The sequence below is a fragment of the Cyrtonyx montezumae genome, unplaced genomic scaffold (assembly GCF_038088225.1).
Source record: "Cyrtonyx montezumae isolate F1298 unplaced genomic scaffold, pur_monq_1.0 scaffold_0, whole genome shotgun sequence".
Lineage (NCBI taxonomy): Eukaryota > Metazoa > Chordata > Aves > Galliformes > Odontophoridae > Cyrtonyx > Cyrtonyx montezumae.
Genome location: NW_027071824.1, coordinates 44,943,166 through 44,969,027, shown reverse-complemented (window position 1 = coordinate 44,969,027; position 25,862 = coordinate 44,943,166). Strand labels below are relative to the sequence as shown.

Genomic DNA, 25,862 nt, shown 5'->3' with positions numbered 1-25,862 from the left:
GAGGGGATGGGTGGGTGTACTCTGATAACTGCCCTATCTGATGTCTGTTATTTATTTGCTGTCACTAAAGCTTTAAGACAACTCTGAAGCTCAAGAGGGGAATGGAGCTGTTGTAAGAGAGTAAAATTCATGGCAAGCCTAGGTAAATTGTATTATATAGTGCATTAAAGAATTAGGGAGTTAGATGCAATAACTGAAATGGCTCTTTGCCATTATTTTGAAGATGAATCAGTCTCCCGTAAGGTGGGAAATAAATTGACTGGTTTTGAGAGAGTCAACTAAAGGAAATGCAAATGTGAAGACAGAGTAGATCCGAAAAGTAGATCACTATTCTTGCGTCACAGACACAAAGGGTCTGAAGTATTGCAATCTGCAGATAGGAAAACTGGAGCACAAAGAAATAGCAATACCAAGAAGACAAAAGCTGGGATAAGCTAAATGATTTTGTTTCTCAGCATCTTACACCATTTTACAGCTGCTAGTTTTGTGGTTGTGATTGTTGCAGGGGAAAATGGGATTATAGTTTAGGAGGGAAAAAGGAGGTCCTCTTTGCATGGGAAAACGTGTTATTTTCTTGCTTGTTCTGCAAACAAAACACAGAACTAGATTCTGGTAATTAGACCTGCATATGTTCCACCATCACCACTAAAGAGGAAGGATTCTAGAATTTGAGGTAGTCAAGTGCATTGCAATCATGAAGAATCAGTACTGAGTTGTCTTTCTAGTAGAACATGGTATTTGTAATGAGTAACTTTTGAAAACTGGTTTTAATGTTTGTACATGTTTTTGTATTTAGATTCTCTTCGTACCACAAACCAATGTTGCCAGACTGCCTTCTTTCAGTCCTGGTGCTCCCATTTCTCCTTCATCATCAGATGCCGAATATGATAAGCTCCCTGTAAGTCAGATGTTGGTTCGCACTAGTCTTATGTTCACAGAACATTTTCTGATTCTGAAGCTGAGATTCAGGCGTGTGTAAATAGCTGTTTTTTGAGGTTACAATTCTGACCTCGTGCTTAGTGTTATTAATGTTAAATAATATTTTAATGTACTGTAGTACAAATTTTACCACTTTACAATAATCAAAATTAAGGTCTGAGCAGAAATGAAGTACAAGATCAGTTGGGCCCAGCATATATCAGAGCAGTTAGAAATAGTGTGTGGTTTCTTAAGAATAAAAAGTTGGATGTGAAAATGTATTTACTGGTTCACCCTGGTGATTGCTATGCTGCTCTGCAGTCTTTCTGTTCTGTTCTGTAGCCTTAATCCTGCATGGAGATCTCTTTGCATGGGAATACTAGTTTGTCAGAGCAGTCAATTTCTTGCTAGCGAGCGTACTGTGATTGCACCCATAGAAGACAAGACCACTGTATTTAATCTTTGTGAAAGGCGTTGCTGTAGCTGAACTTTCCTTGTACTTGGAAGGGCGGTTGTGATTAGTGTTTTCAGGGAATTAGCTGTTCATCTGATGGTAACAGAGGAATTAGACATTTCAAATTCGTAACTACTTAAGAGAGAAAATGGAGAGAAGCTCGGAGTGAATCACTGTGTTTAACTTTAGTCCTACCCCTCTGTGCCTTCTGCATGGGAATCGCACCAGTGCCAGTGGGGCTGCACTGTGTGTAGAGATTTTCAGTGTGGATGGCTTAGCAGGACTGGCCCTCTCTTAATGAGAGTACCTCATTGAAACACACACAATGGACTTGCTTGATTTGACATTTCTGGGTTTCTTGCCTGTTATTTGTAGGAATTTTTTGTAATGTTGTAAGATTTTTCTGCATACTGTGTTATGTGTATGTATGTACCTACACGTGTATGATCACCATTTTTCTTCATTTAATAGAAAAAATAAAAATAATTTGTTAAGCTTGATGATTTGGGTCCTGTTACTCTGCACTAAGCTTTTTCTTTTTCAAGGATGCTGATTTGGCAAGAAAGGCCTTCAAACCAGTTGAGAGAGTCTTGTCTTCCACTTCAGAAGAGGATGAGCCTGTGGTTGTCAAATTCTTAAAAATGAATTGTCGTTACTTCACAGATGGTAAGGTATGTGGAACTTGGGCTCTGGGGATGGTTTGGTTTTTTTTTAAGATTCTTTGAAAGCAAAATCAGTGTGGTTAAGTGAGAGATGTTACCGTATGTTTGTAAAGAATATAAATGTTGCAGTGGCTTTATCTGTCACTGCTGTGTTTATTGCTGCCATGGTAATATGCAGTATGATTTTATTCTTCAATGTTTCGAATCTGTAACAGTAACAGCTTTATGGAGGAGCAGCTCTTCTAACCGCCTTCGTTTCCTTATCATGCCTTAACCAGAAATATCTGCTTCAGAGTGTACTGTTTGACACAGAAAACTGCACTGACGAGTCAGAGCTCAGACAAGTCAGGATTAGTTGTCCAGTTGCATCAAGTTGTGCAACAGCTTTGTAAGAGATGAACACATGCCTATCTCGTTTACAACTTTCAGCTAAATTTTAACTCTTTTCAAATCAGTGTTTCCAAATGTGACCAGGTTGATTCTGCACTTCCTAATGAATGTCACACGAACTCTAATAAAAACGTTAACATTGCACAAGGTCCTTTTATTTTCCTTGGAACTGTTCTTGTGACATGTGTTCTTGTGGGGATTGCAGCTCTAAATTTTACAGTGGCCATTTTGGGAGAGGGGGTATAACGTTTGTGCAGTATCTTGGTCCTATTCTCTTCTCAGGGTCGCACTATAGCTATCTACTTTCATATGTCTGCTGCTGTTGACTTCAGTTTCAGGTAGATGTCTGCATGTTTGAGTTTTCAGGATCTCTGAAATTGATAATTCTGGTGTTTCTAATCACTGTAGCTTAAAGATAGTTTTTTCCCCTTCATCCTATGACTTCTTTAAGAATAGTTTTACACTTCATGTTTTTGACTTTTTGCATGAAGTGAATGTGGACTGTGTTTAATCGATTGCTCAGCAACTTCTGTAGGCTGCTACTTTGTGGAAAGCAGTGCAGGGCTACTTGATTTCTTGCATGTAAATTAGGACAATACTGTTGCATTGTGTGATGCTTGCTAGTTGCAAAGAATCCATGCTGTTGCTTTTGTTTGTCCCTGGGACTGAAAGAGCCAATTGCAGTCAAAGCAGTGGAATGTGGAACAGCTTGTATGTCGGTGTAGCTAGAATCCCCCTTTGCCTTGGTTCCTGCAGTGGCTCGAGGGGAATGTACTGCCTATCGATGTATACTCACCTGGATAAACAGAGTACATAACTGAGAGAGAGAAGCCTCTGCACTTGATTTTGAATTAAAAGTCTCCTTTGTAACCTTAGAAACGTGGTCATGTGTCAGAGGTCGAATGCTGGATGGTGACTGATGCAGTCTCTTATCAAATCAATGGCTAGGTCACATTTTAGCAAATTAAATGCATCTTCCATAGTTGTGTAAATTGTGCTTGGACCAGTAGTACCAGAGAAGAAGTTGCTTCATAACAGATACTTACATGTAGAAGCTTTCTGCACATACCTTTCGGAATTCCAGATCAAGAAGATTTGGAATTCAACTTAGCACAGTAACCTTGACATTCATGATGAAGACTGCCTTCAGGTATGCAGGTTTCATATAAATTCATAGACTGGTTGTACCTCAGGTGAATTTATTTGTCTGTTTTTAAAATTCACTGACCTCTTTTGTCTGAGGCTAATTAATAGCCTGTAACTCTAGCTTGTAGCAACCAGCACTGAAAGTTGAATAGTTCAAATGTTCTTCCTTAACAGGCAGGAACTTAAGTGTCACCAAGAAACCTTTTTCTTTACTCTGCTTGTGGTGTCTGACTTGATGAAATTGGAAAAATGTTTTGTTTTTGAACATTGCATGACAGTGGTATAAAAAAGGCAGGAGAGAGGTTTTTTGTTTGGTTGGCTTTTTTATTAGTCTGGTAGACAAAAGAGTTACGATAAGTAATTTATGTGTGGTATGCTAACTCTTTGTTCTTCTACTTCAGGGTGTAGTTGGAGGAGTCATGATAGTAACTCCAAACAACATCATGTTTGACCCACATAAGTCTGATCCTCTGGTAATTGAGAATGGCTGTGAAGAATATGGACTGATCTGCCCCATGGAGGAGGTTGTCTCTATAGCTCTCTACAATGACATCTCTCACATGAAAATTAAAGATGCTTTGCCATCGTAAGAAGTGTTCTTTCCTGAACTTATTTTATTAAGTTTTCTCTAACCATCGTGGAAGTAGAAGGAGGTGGGGGGAAAAAGGTTTAATGCAGCAGAAGGAAACAAACTGGGAGAAAAACGCCATCAAATGAATGATTCACATATGTTCTTTTGCTTACTTCTTTGAAGACTTCAGTGGCAGTGAAGAGAAATGGTTTGTTAGTGTGAGAATGCTAGTGCAAAGGAGACCAGCTAAAAAAGTACTACTTGAAGTATTGGTGTCTTGCCATGGTTGGACTCTTGCACTATCTCATCTGTAGGATTATTTCAGTGGAATTGAAAAGAGTTAGGTTTTTCACACAGAATCACAGAACTGTTTGAACCATTTGATGTATTATTGGGGTAGTTCTGAGAGGGTTATTTATAACTTTTGAGGATAACACCTTAACTGTCTCTTTCAGGACTTGTAAAAATATTATTTCCACTTCAGAACCAATTCAGAAGAGTTTTGGTAGTTAGAATTTATAACAGATAATAGACTTCCGGAGACAGAGCAGGTGTTAGCTTAATTTACGTGTAGTATAACCACTGCTTAATTTGTTCTAAGCAAGATTTTGTCCTTATGGGAAAAACTTACTTCCTAAGTTAAATTCATCTACATTTCTCCATTTTCTCAGTTAAAGAAAATATTTCTAGATACTTGTGTTATCTTCGTTACCGGATTGCCTGCTAACTTCTGAGTGATGAAAATTTTCTGATCTCATTCATCTCAGACTTTTTTGTACTAAGATGGAGTTTATGCAGTTTAGTTTAGTAAAGATGTTTAAATAGGATATATCATATCTTTGGTTTGTTTTCTTCTCAAAAAAGCATTTTTACTGACTTGGGGAGCATGATGAACCATTGAACTACCAATGAGCAGAGCCTGACAATTGTCAACTGTGGGAAGCAATGATACTTTTATGATAGAATGAAATTTTGATAGCTGAACAAGTCCCTTTTCTTTGGTTACTGAACTTCTGATGGACATGCACATTTTTGTTACGTGTGCCATTTTTTCACCTGTATCACATAGTCTGCAAAGTGTTTTACTCGTTTTAGTTTGATATTTTCCTTTCCACGTTTTTTTTCTTTAGTCACTCATTTCTACTGGTGTGTGTTTATTTTGGAGAAAGTGATTTTTAGTTGTGTTTCAAATCTTAAGTTGATATATTCATTTTTTCTTTTTCATTTTTTTTTTCTGTTCCCATTTTGCTTTTAACATCCTATGTACATCCATCATTTTACCTGGCAGTGACATACCAAAGGATCTTTGTCCTCTGTACAGGCCAGGAGAATGGGAAGACCTTTCCTCTGAGAAAGATATCAATCCTTTCAGCAAATTCAAGTCTCTTAGCAAGGAGAAGAGGCAACAGAGTGGCGATTCATCCAGTGTTCCAGGTGCCAAACAGATAAATCCTTCAGATAAAGAAAAGTCTGCGGATTTTGAAGTTCTTCAGTCATCAGAGAGTACGGGCTCAATTAAATCAAAGTCACTGGAGTTTTCTAGTAATATCACTGCCACTGAACATTTGGAAAAGTTTGCTGCAGATCCATGCGTCAAGGAGCCTTCTGAAGAGAAAAATGTTTCAGACATCAGAACCAAAGAAGACTCCCTTTCAGGAGGAGGAAAGGATGATTTTATTGATCTGGAAAAGGTGCCATCTCCTGTGGATAGAGGGTGGGACAGGAAAATCTCATTAATGGAAGGCTTGTTGGATGAGCCCAGGAAGTTGGGGAGAACGAAGCAGCAGGTAACCAAACCCACTACAGAAGTCCAGGAGCACTTCACAGTTGATACCTTGGAAAAAAAGGACAGTGTTGAACCTAAAGCTGACTTAGACTTAGAGCTATGTGAAAAGCAAGATGTTATTCCAGAAGTAAACAAATGTGTCAGTTCCCCAACAGGTAAGGTGAAGACTGCATTGGACGCTAAGAAAGAGCTAGAGAAAGATAAACTTATAGAGTTTTATCTCAATAAGGATGGGAGTGGGTCTCAGTCATCCGAGGACTTGCACAAGGCTGAAATCCAGAAAGGTGAAAACAATAAAGCGATTGGTATAGACCTTACACTTAGCTGTTCAAAGCCCCAAGGTGATGAAGGCCATACAGTTAAAAGTATGGAGCTTGATTCCTGCTGTGTTGAAAGGAAAGCACCTTCATTAGAAAGCAGCGCAGCAGCAGCAGAGGAAAAGGATCTCAAAGAGTCTCTGGACTCTTCATTAGTACCAGCTATAGACAAGACCTGTCAAGAAACACAGTTAGACAATCAATCAGAGATCAGACTGTGGCTGCTGCAGAAAATTCAAGTGCCAATTGAAGGTAGGTCTATGGTTATCCTTGGTTCCTCTGAGACTTGGACAGCATTTTGACGGTAACTTCTGAATTGATATCCTTCTGCTCTGAATTTCCTCTCTCTATATATTTAATATTTGGTCTCTTTTTTTACTACTGTAAATTATAATTTTATATTTTATGATATTTAGAAGAAAAGAAACACACCTTCAGGCTTCCTAAGCTTCTAGTTTAATAAGTAGCTTATATGCTCTTTCCATATTCGGTGACTACTGTTTATATAAACCTCATGTCATGTAAACTTCACTGCTGTTTACTGGCTTTAAGAAGAAGAGTAAAATGTCATCCAGTTGGAATATTGACAAGGACACATCACGGCATAGGAGTTGTCACTGCTTATCAATAACTTCTGCAGCTTCGGTGATATTATTCAATGTATTTATCTATTAAGAATCTAAAATATTGCGTTGTTTTAAAGTGAGTACCTAAGTAATCTTGATACTGTATCTTTCTAGTGTCTTTGATGCTACGGAAGCCTCTAGGGAAGTGATAAATAGGAGTATATGTAGAGTCTTACTGATACTTTTGTTTTAATCAATGACTGGTTTATTGTGAATAAAATTCAAGAAACAAAATCTCACTTTAAGTAGCACGTTCACAGATTGCTATTTCTACTGCTTCTCAGGACACCTGAGCATGAGGGTTTTAGCTTAATGTGCTAATGGGTGTACTTCTTGATTCAGATGAGATAGAGGACATTTAAAGTGTAAGTTTTTGTCTTAAAAATAGTTGCTCTTAAAAAAAATTTTCTTTTCCCTGTGTCTCAGTAGTTGTACTTGGTGGTTGTTCTTGTCACCAAAAAGCAGCAGAAGATGGCTGCATGCATATTCCTAAAATGGTTGTAACGACTTCAGTGTGATTGAGGTTACCATTTAATAAGCAACTTTTTTTTTTTTTTGTCAAATTGTCATTTTAAGGAATTTATACCACTCTTCACCTTGTCCCATGCAGACAAAAGATTTTGATTACAGGTGAAGATCTGATTGGGCTTTGTGTGTGTGAAGTTACTCTCTGGTTGGATCAGTTTCCTGGGCCCATTCAAACACTGGGGTAGGAATGAGGGATCTAGCTGGAGACAGGACAGCACTTGTGTTACCTTTTGCCTGTGGTGTGGTTTGTCAGACTGGCTATGGTGACAGGGGTAATCAAGAGCTTCTCTTGGGCTGTCCCCATCCTTGCCAGCTTCACGTCACGGTTGGAACCTTGTCCAGTCATCTTACTGATTTAATTTACAGCACTGCTGTACTCAGCTCTACAGCTGAGGAGGGAGGATACAGTCCTGAAAAAACGGGAATGAATCACCACAGTTTAGAATGAGCAAGGATTTATTAAAGTATTTTGGCTTTTAAATGACATGTTCGGTTTAATTGAATGTATGATAATTCTGAGCCTTCTTTTGTACAAGATTATCGATCTCTGTGCTGATATATCATCAATTGCGGTAGTCGCACTGTCTTGTAAACAGCTCATCTCTTCTGTCTCTTGTTCAGATATGCTTCCTTCAAAAGAGGAGAAGAGCAAGACTCCTCCAATGTTTCTGTGCATTAAAGTAGGCAAACCTATGAGAAAGTCTTTCGTGTCTCAGAGCACCACCGTGTCCCAACAGTACAGTAAAAAGATAAAGCAACCAGAGTACTGGTTTGCTGTTCCCCGGGAAAGGTAAGCTGCGGCACGTAGTATGAAAACAGATCCATCTCTTAATTTTGAAAGGTGTAGTGCTTTTTGGAGTTGAATCTGACTTTCCCTTTGTGGTCTAAGATATAAAATGCAGCAAGAATTCTGAAATGAGCAGGGAGGTATCCCCATTTTATTGCATGCTGGAGATTTAAAGGAATGTATAGTTCCCAGTGAGAAAGAGGGCATCAAGTGCTATGCAGAGGATGAAAAGGGTGGGATACATGCTAGTAGCTCGTGATAAAAACACTTAGGGATCATTTTTGTTTTGGCTGTAGTCTGGGGAGTGCGGAAATGGGGAAAAATAGAGCAGTTGCAAGAGTGTCAGGGGATGCACTAAAGAGCCAGTGTTAAAAATGGGTACTTCATGGGAGCAAAGGACAGAGAGTGGGAAAGAGAGAGACTTCTAATGGAATGATTGTAACTGTTTCTGCCTTCAGACCCATAAAATAAAACATCCCTTTGTGACAAAATCCCCTTAAATGCTCTTTGCCCTTATGTACAAGTAGTACTGCACAGGAAGAAAAAAAGTGAAGGCCTGTGATCTTCCATATAGATCATTTTTCCTTGACTCTGAGGAATCAAATTGTTTGTCTTCCTCTAACTAGAAGGAAGATAGAGCAGCTCTCAGTTCTGTTGAACCTATAGAGGGGAATCAGTGATCACACTTGTGGTGAATTAGATGCTAGGAAGGAAGAATCTGAATTCATGATAAATCTCAGAGGCATCTCTTTAGGATGCAGTCTAATTTTTCTTTTAAAATATTTTTTCAGAATATTTTATTCTCAGATTTGTAGCGTATGTATTAATTTAAGTGTTTATTTCATATATGTTAGAAATGAGTGTTTTAAGCAGACTAGTTGTGTGGAAGTTGTTGACATAGGGAGGAGGGGGAGAGGTTTAATCCAGCTGGAATGTGGCCATCAGGAGTGTTGCTGAAGGTAGCTTTGGGTTTGCTTGCTATCTGCTGAACCTAGTACTTGGCTCCTTAGGGATTTCAAAAGCGTGGGTTTAGAAAATTCTAGTTTGGATTGTGAGTAAATAATTCAAGAAGTTGGAGGGTTGCTGTAATATAATACAAAGTCAGTTACTGCTTTGAAATACTTGTCTAATGTTGAAGGCTGCTGGACTAATGTGATCTTTAATCATTATCCTGTGTAACACCTAATCTTAAACTCTTAACACAATGTTTGAAAATAGCATCTCTGTCTGTCATTTTAGAAGCAGAAATTTGCAGGTTATCAAGGGGATCTAATTCATGTATAAACTGAACCATTGACAATTGGTTTATACTTCAGCCTTCAGTAAAGGTCATTTCTGGAGTGAACTATTGTAGTATTTATCCATGTTGGCTGAGAAGGTAAATCTTTGCTGTCACACCCACTGCTTGGATCCTCAAAATTAGTGGCGAATGTGTTGAGATTCAGTTGTTCTTGTGCTATTCATACGGGACTGTTGTAACACCACATGGGTGCTTAAAAGGCTGCATAGAACTTGGGACAATTAGGAGACTCACTCCATCATCTTAATACAAGAGATATATTTGCCTAATAAGTCGGTGTTTTCTTTACAGTCTCAGGTGCATCCTAAAGCAAAATATGGCTTCCTTTTCGCTCCTGGCATGGCTTGTGCCAATATTAAAAAGTGTGCAGTTGTTGGTGTTGAATCTTGAGGGAATCATGAAGAACAGACCATTCAGGGTGCATCTGCAATGTATTTTTGATTCAACATATCAAAATGGCATACTAAATTCAGTAATATTATGAATGCAGAGTATAGTTATGTATGAAAATATCACAAAATACCTTTCTTGTCTCATTGGCCCTGATGCTGCATGAATAAAACATTCTTTGTTTAGCATGGTCACTGTAGCTTGTGCAGTGCCTTCGTGTTTCGTAGCAATTAAAAAGAAAAAAAGTGAGAGATTGTGAAGAAATTAGCGTGTGCATCAGAAACCACTGCTTAAGTTAAATCTTCTGATTTTCATTTAATTGTATTTTTCTCTGACCTTTTACTGTTTGCTGTTGAAACAGCTTCTGTAATCAGTTGCGAAAATGGCTCCGTTTTCACCCTGAGCCCCATAATCTGCTGTTCCCAGCAGAGTTGCTGCTGCCTGTGTAAACAGTCTGTGGCTTTTGTGTCCTTGGCAGGCTTTGGTAAAGCTGCATGGTGGGGGTGAGGGACACACAAGGTAATTGTGTTGGTTTGCTTTTCTTTGTGGTTTTTTTTTTTTTGAGAGCTTCCAGAAACATCATTAACACACAGAAAAATGCTAGGCTGGTATTCTTTATAAAGGGTGTGAGAAAGTCTTAGATGTTTTTCTTTTGTCTGCTGTTCTAGTTCTACTCCGATATGTGGCTTCACAGGGCGCTGAGAGCAGTCCAGTGTGTCACTCATGACCCCGAGCAACACCACTGCATTAATCAGTGACTGCCACTGCTCTCTGCAGCTTTGCTTAATCACGGAGGCATTTGCCTTAGCACGCAATGTAGGAGATAGAAATCTCTAGTTGCCTTACATAAAGATTACCTAGACTCAGGCAGCTTCTCATCACCTTAACTGTTCCTCTGAGCAGGGAGGCCCTCCCTTGTGCTTTGGACAGTAATGAGGAGATCGATTCTTTTGCTGAGAAGCCTTGCAATGGGTGTAGCTTATGGTGTTAGAGGGTAAGTGTGCGTGCTCTTATGGTTTACTTAAATGGGTATTTAAATGGAATGTAGATTTTTCTAACTTACTGGATTTTGAGTAGCAGTGGTACTAATTGAGTAATTTGGTAAACTCAAAGATTTCCTCAAGCTCTTGCAGAGGAAGATGTATTGTGCTGGGACAAAAGTAGCTGTGTGGAACTTCTTCCTTTACAAATGTGTGTCCTAACAAATTAATTCTTCATTTAAGCATTGGAAAGTTCATCACTCCAAGCAGTAAATCTTTGAAATCATTGTAGAATCATTTGAGTTGGAAGGGACCCTTAAAGGTCATCTTTAAGGATCTTTAAGGAGATCAGGGTGCTCAGCTTGACCTTGGATGTCTCCAGAGCTCCATGGGCAAATCAGCCACCACCTCTCTGGGCAGCTTGTTTCAGTGCCTCACCACTCTCATTGTGGGGGAAAAAAAAACAAACAAAAAATTCTTCCTTATATCCAACCTAAATTTACCCTCTTTAAGCTTGAATTCTTCTCCCCTTATCCTATCACCATAAACCTTCCTGAAGTGTCTGTCCTCTTCTTTATTACAGCCCCCCTTTAGATACTGAAAGGTGGCTATTGGGTCTCCCCAGAGCCTTCTTTTCTCCAGGCTGAAAAGCCCCAGCTCTCTCAGCCTATCCTCACAGGGTAAGTGTTCCATCCCTTGGATCATTTTAGTGGCCTTCATCTGGATGCGCTCCAACAGGACCATGTCCGTTCTGTAGTAAGGAGTCCACATGTGGATGCAGTACTCTAGGTGAAGCCTCACCAGTGCAGAGCATAGGGGCAGGATCACCTCCCTCAACCTGCTGGCCACACTTCTTTTGATGCAGCCCAGGATACGGTTGGTTTTCTGGGCTGGGAGGGAGTATTGCTGGCTCATGTCCAGCTTCCCATCCACCAGTACTGCCTGGTCATTTTCAGCAGGGCTGCACTCAATCCTTTCATCTTCCATCTTGTATTAATAGAGTTGCCATGACCCACGTGCAAGACCTTGCACTTGGAGGGTTTGAGCCTCACTTCATTTTATGAAAATTCATTTTTTGTCTTAGCTTCATGCCTCTGTGATTTTTATAGATTATTGTATTTTTATGTTATATCAGAAATCTTAGGGAAGCCTGAGCATATCGTTTTGCTGCCTGTCTAATCTCACCAAGGACCTCAGTTAAACAGTTTAGTTTTGAGATTGCCATTCTGATTAACAAAAAGATATTTCAGCTATTCCATTATAAATAGGATGCTGCAATTACAGTACTAATCTATTTCATTACCACTGTTCTTGTAGCTTTATTCACTCAGTGCTAGTTTTCTCCCAGTCTTTGAGAACTGCTCTGGTATTTTAAGTTTTATTGGAGTCCTTATCACCCACTCAGACTTGATTCCCAGCTCTCAAAGCTTTTAGACATAGACTACGTGCATAGGGGTAACTTAAAACAATTCACTTCTCTTTAATATGGTTCTTGGCTGCTATACGAACATAAAGTATTTCATCATCACCATTACTGAACACTTTCAGATAGTAGTTGTTCAGGTATAAAGTAGAAGTATTTATTGAATGATTTTCTTCTTTCAAATGACTACTGGCAACTTCCTGCATGACTCTTACTAATGACTATGGCCAATAATATTTTTAGGAATCAGGTTGCTTGTGAAGTGCTTAAAAATCTCTAATACTTCTAGATTTGCTGTCCTGATTTTGAAGTAATGTTCTTTCATCTCCAAAATGAGTTTTCTACTGAGTTCATATTCTTCACTGTAAACTTTTGTTGCACATTTGTTTTGTTCCTGTGTGTATTCAATACTATGAGTGTATATGTAAGAGCATTCAGTTTCCTTTTAACTCATCTGCAGCCAAGGGTATTTTTCTGCAATTCCTCCCCCCTTTCTTTAGTTGGTGTTTCATTTCTCATGTTTTATTTGATTTCCTGGAGGTTTTCTTTTTTTAATAATTAACCTCATGGTTCCTGGTGTTGGACCTTTCCAAGCACTTTGTTTTATTGATTTTTTTTTTCTTGTTAGTACACGACACGCTTGTAAGCCTATGATCACCAAAACAGCTACTGACATCTAAGGATACATTCTTTGGCAGCTGTCATGTTGGCTGTAAAAGAATTCATCAAGCAATATTTCAATCTAAAAATTGTCTTCAGTTCTTTTTGGCTATAGTGTCATGTTACAGTTTGATGAACAGAGAAGGCATGCTCTGCATCCCCTTTCAGAATTACCTCATTTCTGCAATTATCTATTTTGTATTTTATGCTGTTGCTTCTTAAATCTGGAGTGTCTGGGTTTTCTTAGCATTTGCCCATGTAGAGGGGAACTTATTTGTAGATTACTTAAAGAAACTGAGCTTATACAGGAGCATGGGGCCTGACAGGAAGTATTCTGAGTGTACTGAGGCAGCTGGTTGATATTATTGCAAGGCTGCTTTCTGTCTTCCCCTGAAAGGTAATGATAATTGGGTAAGGTCCTTAATAACTGGAAAGATAATTACTGCAACTATCTTCATAAAAATCAAGAAGAATCTGTGGAAGCATGGGCCAGTTGGCTTTACCTTGGCCCCTGGGACTGTTACACAGGTCCTGGTGGAAGCCATTTCCAGGCATGGAGAAGTCAAGAAGTGATTGGAAACAGCTGTTACAGTATTACCAAGGGCAAACCATGTAGCGTTTCTGTCATGAGAAATTAAGCTTTGTGAACAAGGAGACAGCAAGAGGTGTTGTTAACCATGACCTCTGTAAGGGTTTCACTACAAACTCCTATAGTATTGCTACAACTAAATTGGTGAAATGTAGTCGAGGCAGATAGAAAACAAGATAGGTAAAAAATCAGACTGTTTTGCTCAGAGTCAGTAGATAGTCTAAGTGGCAATCAGGTACAAGTGGTATTCCTTAGCAAATGATACTGTTTAATGTCTTAATTGAGGATGCAGACAGTAGGATAGAATGCATCCTTGTCACTTTGGATGGTGACACCAAATGTGAGGAGCATTTGTACATCGGAGAACAGAACTGCAGTTCAGAGGGACCTCAACAAGCAGGTGCAATGGGCTGACAATAAATGGCAGGAAGATCAGAAAAGGCAAATGCAAGGTTGTATGGCGTGGGTGAAGCAGCCTCTGAGAATCTGTGGACAGGTGGCCTGGGGAGCAGTTCTACAAAAAGGAGATGAAGTTGAGAACAAACTCAACGTAAATCAGCCTGTATTTTCTTTGAGGTTAATGAATCCTTTACTTCTTGCTGGCCCACGTAATGGAAGAACATGGTGAGCAGTTTGGAAATGATTATTCTTAAAAAGATTGTTCCAGAGCCTTTGAAGATGACATGCTGCATACGTTGGGGAAATACTGATGAGATGCGAGGGGAAAAAAATGCGTGACATTGTTTGTGCATGGAAGAAGTTGCACAGAGAGGTTGAGGAATCTGTTGGAGAGTTTCAAAGCTGCAGATGGACAAGACTGAGAAAGCTGCACAAACTTGGGAATTAGCTCTACTTTGAGCAGAAGGTGGAGTAGATGTTCTCCAGGGGTGCCTTACCAATTGAATTTGTTCTGTGTTTCTGAGGTAAAAGAGCACACTGCTCTCCTCTGCCCATACACGTGAAATACGTTCAGATTGGTTTTAGCCAGATAACAGCAGTCAATAGTTTTATTGTCCTTTTGTAGGGATTTCTAGGAATTCATTTGTTAGCTTTCCAAACTAGGCCTACTGCATATAAAGTAAACACTGCTCAAGTTAAAAGTCTTTTCTAATTAAAACTCAAATTAGTTAGTGAGGAGATTATCATACAGCTCTTTCTGAAGCATCTGTGAAGCAAGCTGAGAGGAATGGGGCATACTATGTCAGCTATTGATGTGGGAAATGTGCAGTTAGGGGAAAAGATCTTATCTAAAATGAGATGAGGCAACTTTCAGAAATGTGTTCCACAGTTCACAAATTTTAGATCTATGCAAGCTTGCAAGCAGTCAGGGAAACCTTAACACTGTGGGGTGTGGCTCTCTTTAGCCTCTTCCAGCAATTACTGGCTAGAGTGATCCCGAAGGCTGATTGATTGTGCATTACTACCTTGATGTCTCACGTATTTGTATGTGTTGCTGCAGAGTTCTGAACAGCAGCTGAATTTTTAGCTCTTTATATTGATGGTAGCTTTGTTGCTTATTTAAGGCAACAGGAGGCTGTTGATGCCGTAGCAAGTAGTGCTGAATAGAGCTGTATGTTGTTGTATGCTTTAACAATTAAAAATGTTTCACAGATACAGTTCTTTTGATAACAAAAACCTAAGTTCAGCTGTGTCATCTAGTAGTCACACTATGGAAACATTTGTGGATGAGCAAAGAAGAGAAAAAACTAATTTGTTCCTTTTTCATGGCTAGGACATGAAGCAGAAAAGTCAATCCTTTATGCTTACTGGGGGTGGTGGAAATTGGAGCCACATTTCATGAGGTCTATGCAAGTCAAGCCCCACAAATATTTTACTTTAACTAGAAATTAATGTAGCTATCATGAGCAGACTACAGTTTTAAGACTGTCAGTTTCTGCAGTTCCAGCTGACAGCAGGCTGTGGTTCTTACTGGTAGAAATGTAGAACAAAACACATAGACTCAGTTGTAAAAATCTGTGGAATTATGTGGAATTATGTTTATGAACAGAATCCAAGAATGCAAGAATCCAGGTATGTTATGGTAATTCATATTAAGATAATTCTGCATATACTACAAATCCAAATAACATGACATATAAAGTGGAAGTATCAAGGATTCACTGGGATTTTACTTTTTTTGTATTGATCAGGGAATTGCTAGGGGAATCTTCCTGGTAAATAACTGAAGGGAGATCCAGTGCCTTCAGTACTTACTATCTTGCTGTCTGCCTTCTTTAATTAGGGTTTGATTTCTGCTGTCCATTCAGTTACTTGGACAGTGGGTCCACTAACATATTTCTGTTTGGATTTGTGTATGTTCATTTTTATTTTGATCTTCAGCGCTGTTGGATTAAAGGGTGATACTAAATAAATTATTTCATTATAATTTTTTTCCCTCTCTTCACTATGGCTATTGGCAAACAACATCTCTTTAAAGAAAATGTACTCATGCTGCTGGTATCATTGACAAAGCTGTCAGTAACTGCTCGTTTTCATGATGAGACAGTGGGTTCTTTTCTTTTTCTTACTTTCTCTTGGATTTATCTTCTATGAAGAGTGTTTCTAATACCAAACAGTTGGTGGTCTTAATATGAATAGTATGGGACTGGACAAACCACTTGAGTCTATCTGCAATGCTTTGTTTGTGTGTATAGCAAAGGGAGAAAAAAATGTATGACAGGGAGGGAAAGCAGAGAAACCTCAAAGTCCTTCAGGCTACTGGGTGGAAGGAGCTACCACTGTGTGTGGTGTGGGTACCTGGTGCATATGGTTATCCCCTCACTGTCCCCAGGTGAAATCTGTGTACTATGTGATACTGACATATTCACGGATCACTAGAAAATTGTTGTTTCTTCCTTCTCTGTTTACAGGGTGGATCATTTGTACACGTTTTTTGTTCAGTGGTCACCAGAAATATATGGAAAAGATGCCAAAGAGCAAGGTTTTGTTGTGGTAGAAAAGGAGGAGCTTGACATGATAGACAACTTCTTCAGTGAGCCCACTACTAAAAGCTGGGAGGTGAGTGCTTTGTGCCACGTTATACGAACCATGTTTGTATCAATTTTGCATGCTCTGTTAAGAGTTTCAGCACTCACTCTTTTGACAATTTTTACATTTCTTTATAACGTTTTCTACTTTGCTTAGAGACTTCTTCAAGTCTTGCAGCGGTCTCATAAACGTACTCATCTTCTTTCAGTATTTATTTTTTTCCCCAGAAACTGCAGGCAAACAGCGAGCAGTTTTCTGATTTGCCACTAGGACATATTACGTAGGTATTTTGGCTATGTGATGTTAGCCTTTTGCAAAACAGCAGTAGTAATTTAGCATTGCAAAATTTATATCCTTTTTAGATGCTATTAATAATTTCACTATAAGTAGTTGTAAGATAGGTTTGACACTCAGACTTTGTCTTGTTCATCTGGGGACTTTTGCTGTCTGTTTTAACTCCACCCCGTCCCTGTCTTTCTTATCTGTGCCTCATGCATGTCAAAACTAGTTTCTAAGGAAAATAAGTTTACATGCTTTTTTCTAATCATACTTATGAACACCGAAGCATTTGTTGTGTCATGAAATGTGCTAAGTTAATGGATAATTTCCTGCCTGGGAAGTTGATCATTTGTCTTGAAGTGGTTAAAAAAAAAAACTACTGCCCTGCTTTTTAAACATTTTAGTTATCAAATGGAAGTTTGTTCAGAAGCAGGACTTGGAAATTGAACTTGTCATTTGAAATGTAGCAGAGTTATCTCTGACTGTAAATAGCTTTTATTTTCAAAGTTTTGTTGCTCATGATGCTGGTGCTTTGTGAACTGCAGGATGAGGGAAAAAAAAAGTCATCAGTCCTTGTTTTTTCTCAGAGCTAAGTACAGTCATACATTATGCTTGATTTCATTCTTCAATTGCTATTTGCATTTTCCAAATCCAGAATAAAGGAGTAGGGCCAACGATTCAAAGAACAGAGGTGGGAAAGATCCAGCCATGCTGGGAACTTCTCTCACTGTTTTGTTTAAATACGTGCTGGCAGAAGAATGAGCTGGAAACAGTTTTAAGGTGTGACTCTTTTGTTTGTAATACATTCAAGCTTCACAAATCTGAAGTAGATCTGCCAGGAAACATCCGCTGAAAGTCCAAATTTGGGCATGCTTACTGTGAGACTATCAGTCTCCCACTTGGGGAAACAGAAACTGAAATTGTGGAGCAGCATATAAGCAATTTTATGAAAGTGTGTTGTGGAAGTGGCTTTCTGTCACACTCATGGGCAGGAACTCTTGCCATTGGAGCACTGAAGTACAGTAGATAGTGAAAAATTAATTTAATAGATGATGAAAAGGCAAAAGATGCCATTGAATATTCAAATTCTTTACTGTGCCAAACCTGAGCAGGAGGAACCTTTTGTGAAGGTATGTTGAACTGCGTTCCTATTTGAGCAGCATGGATCTGATACATTACTACTTTTGTTCTAATTAAGAAGTGCTCTGTTCCCAGATGAATTTTAAAACAGAGTATTTCCACCTCAGGTATCTTGTTTTCTCTTTCTTCCAAAATCTTTGAAGGATACTGTAGATACAATTTCCATAGCTGTAAATTTTTTTTTTCATTTGTTTTTGCTTTTGCGCATTCTGTGAATATCAGATTTGACATCTCACTTTTATTTTTTTCCAATTTTTGAATCTGAATCTTCAAATGCATACTTCAATTAAGTGAAAAGAGCTGCATTTATAGACTAAGTAGGTATCTGCAGCGAAGATGTATGTGGAGTGGGTTTGCAGTTCACTGAAATGTTAATAGTTTTTCTGCAGTTGCCCATGTCTGCAAGTTTGTTTGTATTTTGCTACGGGTGCCTTCTGGTGGTTGATTTATTGTGGTGCTTCCCCACACCCTTTCCTGGAAAGCCTAAAGGATAATGTTTATAATAGGAGTTCAGGTACTTCTGCTTGAAGATGGAACAGATGTTTGTTCAGTTTAAAAAATATTTAATAATAACAGTGGCCTGGGTAGGGAAGAGAAGCATTTTAGAGGTAGAAAAAGAGCAGGGATAAAAGCAGAAGGGCCATTTTCCTATAACAGTTTGAGGATGAGGGGATTGTTTTGTGTCTGTGATTTATTTATTAAATGGGCTTAATTTGGCAGTTCAAACCCTCACTGAAACTGGACTCGTGAAAGATTGTCTAGCACACAATTCCTTCCAGTCTCTGAAGACCCAGGCCTGGTTTTCCCCTGAGCCTGGGCTCGTAGGGTCAGGATGCAGCCGCACAGCTCTTCAGGTGCCACCAGCAGAACTATCTGTACTGCCTGGCTTTGCTGGGGCATGGAGAATTCATCCTGCAGGCTGGATTTTGCACTGTCCTCCACTGCAAGTGCTGGAGCATGAGTAGTTCTCTGGATCCCTGCTTGGGGTGCTGCTGTCAGCACTGCTCCAGGTGCCTGTGGATGGGAGTGAGCTCAGCAGGGGCCTTGCTCCTATCCCACTGGAGATGTCCTGGTTTTTATGGAAAGTTCCTTCTGCGCTTTGCTGTGGGGCTGAACCTCCACCTGGAGTCTGTCCAGTAAATTTCTTGCCTGTGGGGCAGGCATGTATTGGACCTCCAGGTGTTTTTTGGCTGCTGATGGCTCCTGCAAGTTGAAACAGCAGATCTGAAAGAGTGGGGGAGTTGTACAAACTCAGCCCATGTATTCTGTGAGAGACATTCAGAAACTGTATTTGTAGGAGGGTGTGTGGAAATTGTGCAGAATGCTGTGCAGTAACGTTTTGAGGTTGCTTTTCCAAGATAAGGCTACTGTGGCACTAAGCTCATATGAAAAGAAAGACGATGATTTAAGGTTTCCTTTTTTTTTTTTTTTTTTGTGGCTGGGCCTCTTTCTTTCCCCTTTTCTTTCTCATCAGCCCTATCTCTAAGCCCTTGCTGCTGTTTCCCATGGTAGCATAGAGCCCTGCTGATGTGTTCAGTGTGCTGCCTCAGCTCCCCTGGCTGTGTCAGAGATGCCCGGTGGTGTTCTGAAGGCCCTGCAGCTTCCTTCTAGCCTAGCGCCCCATTTTGGCTCCCATTGCCTGCCCAGGCCACACGTGGCTCAGTGTGTCCCCTCTCTCTCTTGGCACACTGTAGACTGCTGAGCACTTCTGTAGATAGGTGTTAAATATGTGGACTTGTACTCTCACTTTGTTTTCAGCTTTATCAGAAAAGGAAGCATGACCTGCCTGTAGTTACTGGAGAGAAGTCTGTGCTTCATTTGACAAGTATTCAGATTCAAACCTGACTTTGAAGTATTGGCTCACTTTTTACAACACTGTATTTTCTCCATATAAATTCTTCAACAAATGAATAAATAGAAGTTTTCAAAGGGTAGTTTGATCAGTTTCAAGAACGTTACAAAGACCTTGCCTTTTCTGATGATGAATATTTTCAAGAACTGAGTGCTCAAATTCTTACTCAGTGCATTTCCTTCATAATACAGCTGCAAATTCTATTTCAGTTGATTTACATTTGTAATCCTTTGCTATATTTTTCTGTTTGACTTTGCATATACAGAAGCAAAAGACTATCAGGAACAGAACAACCCCTTCCCCCGCCCCACATACACACACACACGAGAATGGGGCTGTTTTAGGAAAGAGAAGAAGTGAAGCTTTGAACTTTTTCATGTTCTTATGCATTAGCACCTACTACTAGTAACATATAATAATATAGTATATAGTGATCTTACTGCGTGAGAGAAAATGAAGAAGCCTGTGCCCACCTCCTTTAGATTCCCGTAAAGTGAAGCTGTGTGTAGGGTGACATGGAAAAAACTCAGTGCGCTTTCACCTTTGACTCAAGACCATGCATGTCTGAGAACGACCATGTGATGTCACCTGCTCCCATCAACATTTACTAATCCCAGAGGACCCAACAGCAGTGGTAGGTCACGGTGGTGTGAAGACATCTGGACCGTGCTATCTGTGCTGTCTCACACTTTGCCATGTGATAATTACCCTATCAACAGCCTGCCTGTGCTTTGATTTAATCATTGCATACAGTGGTTTTGCTTCATGCAGTATGGCAGCGTAGGGTGAGCAACCCAAAAGAATAGTACCCACAGGAAATAATAGAGGTGGATGGTATATTTTGTATGGCTTATCTGGATGGTACACAGACAACAGTAAATAAAGAAAGGCTCAATAAGAGATCCTTCCCCAGTGGTGGTCAGCTCTTAAATGGGGTCTGGGAGAGGTGGAGCCAGACTCCACCCCTTCCAATCACACAGGTACATTGTCTTAACCTGTGCTCCTACGGCTGACTCAGTGCTGGCCTCATGATCAATCAGTGGTTCAGGCCGTGATTCAACAGATCTCATACAGGCAAATAATTAATACGTTGCTTTAAATGAATCTGCCTCCGTAGAGCACTGACAGCATAAGAGCTGTGCTTCAGGTTGGACACTTGTTCTCTTGCTTCAGATCATTACTGTAGAAGAAGCAAAGCGGAGGAAGAGTGTTTGCAGTTACTATGGAGAAGAAGAAGATGATGATGCTTTGCCTGTCCTAAAGCATCACAGTGCACTTCTGGAAAATATGCACATAGAGCAGGTATGACTGAAAAGAAAATAAATAATCAAGTTTCTTTATTAGTTCTGCTAAGTGTGGGGTGTTCTGCTGCCTGTGATGTAGCCAGTTGAATGCCTAACCATTTCTCCCTGTTCACTGCCCAGCTTGCCCGGTGCTTGCCTGCAAGAGTGCAGGGCTATCCGTGGCGGCTCGCATATAGCACGCTGGAACACGGAACTAGCCTGAAGACTCTGTACCGCAAATCGGCGTCTCTGGACAGCCCAGTTCTTCTTGTCATCAAGGATATGGACAACCAGGTGAGGAGCGTTTGCTGTGTGAAAATTAGCATGGCAGTAGCTCCACGTGGCTTTATTTTGAAAGACAGAAAAGATTTTGCAGGAACACTTGCTCAGCAGGTGTACGTCTCCAGTTTGTCCTTTTCATATCAAACACCTGCTCAGAAAGTATCTTGAAAAACGTTTTTGTTTTTTCCTCTGGAAATGTATTCTGTTCTCAAAAATATTTTAATCCTTTTATTCTGACAGATTTTTGGAGCATATGCTACACATCCCTTCAGGTTTAGTGACCATTACTATGGCACTGGTGAAACATTCCTCTACACATTCAGTCCAAATTTCAAGGTAAGTGGTGTTCCATTTCTCAAATAAGATCGTTGGATTCCGATTCTGAAACATTTATGAGAAAAGTGTATGGAGATTGCATTTTTTTTTTCTGTGGGGAGGGATTGGATTTGGATGATCTTTAAGGTTCATTCCAACTGGTCTAGGTGTAACACTATAAACAGAAATCGCTATAATTATTTGAAGTGAGGGTAAGCAGCGGGTTTCAAGATGACTGAGGGAGGGAAGCAAGGAATAATAAGGAATAAAATATCAAAGGCTCACTTTGGAAGTCAGTGAATGTCAAGAGTAGGATATTATTTCACACACGCTTAGGATTGTAATGACAACAAAGTAGAGACAGAAGTGCCACTGGAAAACCCCTTGATGTCCCTAATTATTGAATACTGAATGTTCATACATACATATTCAATATTGAATGCATTGGCATTTCAGAGTGCCTGTTGATTTAAAGATGCAAGCAGAATTGTAAAACTGATGCCTTGTTCCATTCCTGATTTTAAATATGCATCGTTCCTTTTCTTTCTACCTTTTGCCTCCTCCTCCTTGCCATTCAAAAAGAAAATAAAAATGAAATGTGACTACACCAAAAAATACCTGCTAAGAGTCAGTCCCTGCTGATTTTGTAGTACTAGAATCCACGTAGCTTTGTTCTCCTTCGCCCTCAGGTATTCAAATGGAGCGGGGAGAATACCTACTTCATCAATGGAGACATGACCTCTCTGGAGCTCGGAGGTGGAGGGTAAGTGAATGTTTGCTGCTTTTTCAAATTGCGTAGCTAACTTTTTCTCCATATGGGCCATGGTAGGTGAAGGAAAAAACTGATCAGTGAAACTGATGAATTTTTAGTAAACTGTGTAGGACAGATATCTTAGCAATCTGATTTCAGTTAGACCTAGAGCAATTTCTAGAACTTAAAGATAGCAACTGATGTCAGGCATGTAATCTTTAGCGGATGGGGGAGGTTAGAAAAAATGGGTGTTTTGGATAGATACACGGCTGAAGAGGTTTCCCACCGGAAGATAATCTGTCACGGCAGTTTTGCCATCAACATCTAGTGTTTCTCACGTGGCCCTCTTACCCAACCATTCTCAGTCCAACCATCCTCCTATCACTATCCCTACCCAACTACTAAATCAAATCCCTAATACCAGATAAATACCAGATAAATATAACCTGGAATTTGATATGTATTCTCTTTCAGTGGACGATTTGGCTTGTGGTTAGATGCAGACTTGTATCACGGGCGAAGCAACTCCTGCAGCACCTTCAATAATGACATCTTATCTAAGAAGGAAGATTTCATAATACAGGATGTAGAAGTCTGGACATTTGAATGAATTACTTACTGACTGCCTTAAGGACTGGATCCAGTAGGCACTTAAGAAGCTAAATAAAAGGTGCGGGCTGCCTCACAATGTTACACGCTTTATTTTCTTTCTCAAGTCATACCAGAGCATGACTACGCAAAAAATAACCAAGGAAAAACAGAGCTGGTTTTCAGAGGCAGAAGGAGATGGAACAATACAAGATCAATCAGAGGTGTTTTTTACTCCTTTCAACAACGCTCCTCCATTGAAGATATGATGCTTATGAAAACGTTGATGGTGTATAAATTGAAAACTTTTTCTGTAACTGTGAAAAAAAATACTGTGGGAAAACTATATCTGTCTTGTACATTCCATGTGTATTTATGTTCAGCGTACAAATGCTAACCAAAAATAAAAAGTTACTTCACCAAAATCTACAGCATACTGTTTGCCATGGAAAAGAATCAGAAGCAGGTGTACACAGCACTTAAGGGACCACGTTTTAAAATTCTTTTTATTTATTGTTATTGTATAGCACACACTTTTTGTAAATGATTAGCTAAGAGGATTTTTTTTTTCTTTTGAATATTTCAGATCTTAATTTGCTAAGTGATTACTATTCAGGTAGGTTTCTTATGCGTTGGCATTTATTTTGAATCAATTTATTTGATTTCTGAAGTTAATTTTTCTTCTTATTTTGTAAATGAGATTTGGTTTTTGTTTAACCCAAGTAAGAGGGTTTATTTTCTGGCAGAAACACTTGAGTGCATAATTCTGGTTTTGTCTGAGATGAGAGAAGAGGTGGTTAGCACTTCTCATTAACAGGAATGTGTGAGCAGAGTTTAGTGGATCATTATTTTGGCAGTGTGTGGAGACGCTGGGCAGAATGCCACCTGGTGTACACTGTGTGAGCTCTGGTGCAGTCAGCGGAATTGGGACAGCATGCTCTGAGCATCTGTCCTAGTGCCATTTGACTGTTTATGAGGGATGTTTCTAAGAGATTATTGTTTTCTGTATCACCACCAAATGATTCAAAATAAACCACCCACTGTGCTTTTTCTGAGCATTTCTTTACACACTGAACAACTGCTTTGTTAAGGAAAACATAACAGTTTGAAGATTTGGAGAAGAATGCTGTTTCCTTAACAGGCCAGGTCATGTCAGCGTAGTATTTGTTTTCCTAGCAATTAATATTATTTCCTTCCTTATGACTTGAAACAACAGGCTGGCTTGGGATTTAACAGGCAAAAAAATATTCTTCCTCATTTTGCATTTTTTTCACAAAGTAATCAGATAATTTTCCTGTTTCTCCCCTCAACGCTAAAAAAGAGGCCATATTACAAAGTTACGGTAAATTTGAAGCAGATCACTGCTATGAACATTTCATCAAGGTTTGATTCACACAATCTGATCCTGACCGAGGCAGACTTTGTGGCAACACTAGAACGCCATGCTACCATACTACCCTACTGAACTTGGGATTGTCCTGAGGAAGACAGGTTTTAACGGTGGTGTGTTTCCATGGATTAAACAGTATAGTCTAGTTCTGGAATATTACTGAGTAATGCAACTCAATTTAGTTACTGCTCCTCCCTTTTTTAAATATATTCATATTACAACAAGAAGCCAAATGATTTTCCTTCAAAAGTATTAATAAATCTTAATCCTGCACATAAATGTCACAATCTAAAACCAATGCTATACACAGTAAGTCTGTAACATGCTGCGCGTGAGCTTTTCACACTCTACACTGTGTACTACAGCCATAAACAGACTTACTGGTACTGCTGTAGTTTCCAGGTTGCTGATAGCATAAAGGTTTGAAGGCACCTGGAATATGTAGTACTGTTTGCTCTTTTTATGGTGGCAGACCACTTAGTAGTTCAAATAAATAAAAAAATAAATTAAAGATCGAGAACCCCAAAGCCGAGTTCAACATTTTGCACACATTTCACCCTTGCTATCTACAACTTACTCCATTATATTATACTTGCCAGAGCATATCTAAACGCTGTGTTCTATATTCAAACAGTGTTGTTCAATCAAATTCTGTGACCCTTGAAACTATGAATATTGAATATATGTAATGCAGTGCTATCACAATATTTTCAATAAAGGAATTTATGCATTCAGAAATCCGTTGCAGATCCTTTTCTTCTTTAGTCACAGCCATTAGTACTTTTTTAATTGGAAAGGATACCACTTGTAACATGACTTTTGTGTGGACCCTCTTTATATTGCTGAAGTGTTTGTCTATTTTTCTTTCCAACTGAGAAAAAAGCAAAAAAAAATCCTAAAAGCACTTGGTTCTCAGCTTTATCGATGCACGCATGTGATAGGTAAAGAGAAGTGGCACTAGGAAAACATGAACTATGATTTATATAATGCAAGAAGTATGCAGTCTTTGAACATTACTTCGTGTGCAATGGTGGTAACAATTTTTGTACTATGTAAGTTAAGAAAATTATAGTCACTAGTGATTTTTCTCTTACAAGCATAACTACTTTAGAGAGAGCTTACTTTTCTAACACAGAGCATGTATATACCTCAGGGGATAACAGTTTGTTTGTTTTTTAATCTGGGACAGTGTAGAAATGCTTGTTCACAGTAGGGCTGCTAAGAGCCCTGTGAGGTGCTGGTGCTTGGTGCAGGTTTGCAGTTCTTGCACGTGACTTTTTGTGCAAAGCTGGCATTAGAGCCAGGTAAAACACATCTGCTTCCCAAACAATCATCACATGTAAACCTTAAGATGTAGGGATCCTGCAGGCCTCTCTACAAAATGAAAGGAGGTTGTGGCAAGGTGGGGGTCAGCATCTTCTCCCAGTCAACAGTGATAGGATGAGAGAGAACAGCCTCAAGTTGTGC

General features: G+C 39.4%; 2 protein-coding genes across 9 annotated transcripts in view; both read left to right on the top strand.

Annotated features, from left to right (window-relative positions):
- Nucleotides 1-15,737, top strand: part of TPD52L1 (TPD52 like 1) — a 327,044-nt gene extending 311,307 nt beyond the window's left edge. The window contains exon 9 of the transcript XR_010622068.1: nucleotides 15,726-15,737. The gene's annotated coding sequence lies outside the window, so the exon portion shown is untranslated. The remainder of the gene's footprint in view (nucleotides 1-15,725) is intronic.
- Nucleotides 1-24,073, top strand: part of NCOA7 (nuclear receptor coactivator 7) — a 76,565-nt gene extending 52,492 nt beyond the window's left edge. For 5 of the 8 annotated variants that reach the window (XM_065734192.1, XM_065734195.1, XM_065734199.1 and 2 more), the window contains 11 exons: nucleotides 797-898; nucleotides 1,918-2,043; nucleotides 3,972-4,156; nucleotides 5,430-6,496; nucleotides 8,020-8,188; nucleotides 16,398-16,545; nucleotides 20,960-21,088; nucleotides 21,211-21,363; nucleotides 21,592-21,687; nucleotides 22,356-22,429; nucleotides 22,892-24,073. In XM_065734192.1, the coding sequence (XP_065590264.1) occupies nucleotides 797-898; nucleotides 1,918-2,043; nucleotides 3,972-4,156; nucleotides 5,430-6,496; nucleotides 8,020-8,188; nucleotides 16,398-16,545; nucleotides 20,960-21,088; nucleotides 21,211-21,363; nucleotides 21,592-21,687; nucleotides 22,356-22,429; nucleotides 22,892-23,027 (2,385 nt within the window). In that variant the 3' untranslated portion in view covers nucleotides 23,028-24,073. Of the gene's footprint in view, nucleotides 1-796; nucleotides 899-1,917; nucleotides 2,044-3,971; nucleotides 4,157-5,429; nucleotides 6,497-8,019; nucleotides 8,189-16,397; nucleotides 16,546-17,723; nucleotides 17,925-20,959; nucleotides 21,089-21,210; nucleotides 21,364-21,591; nucleotides 21,688-22,355; nucleotides 22,430-22,891 lie in introns of those variants that run through there. The other 3 variants (XM_065734207.1, XM_065734222.1, XM_065734236.1) reach the window with 3 other exon arrangements.
- The last annotated feature ends 1,789 nt before the right edge of the window (nucleotides 24,074-25,862 follow it).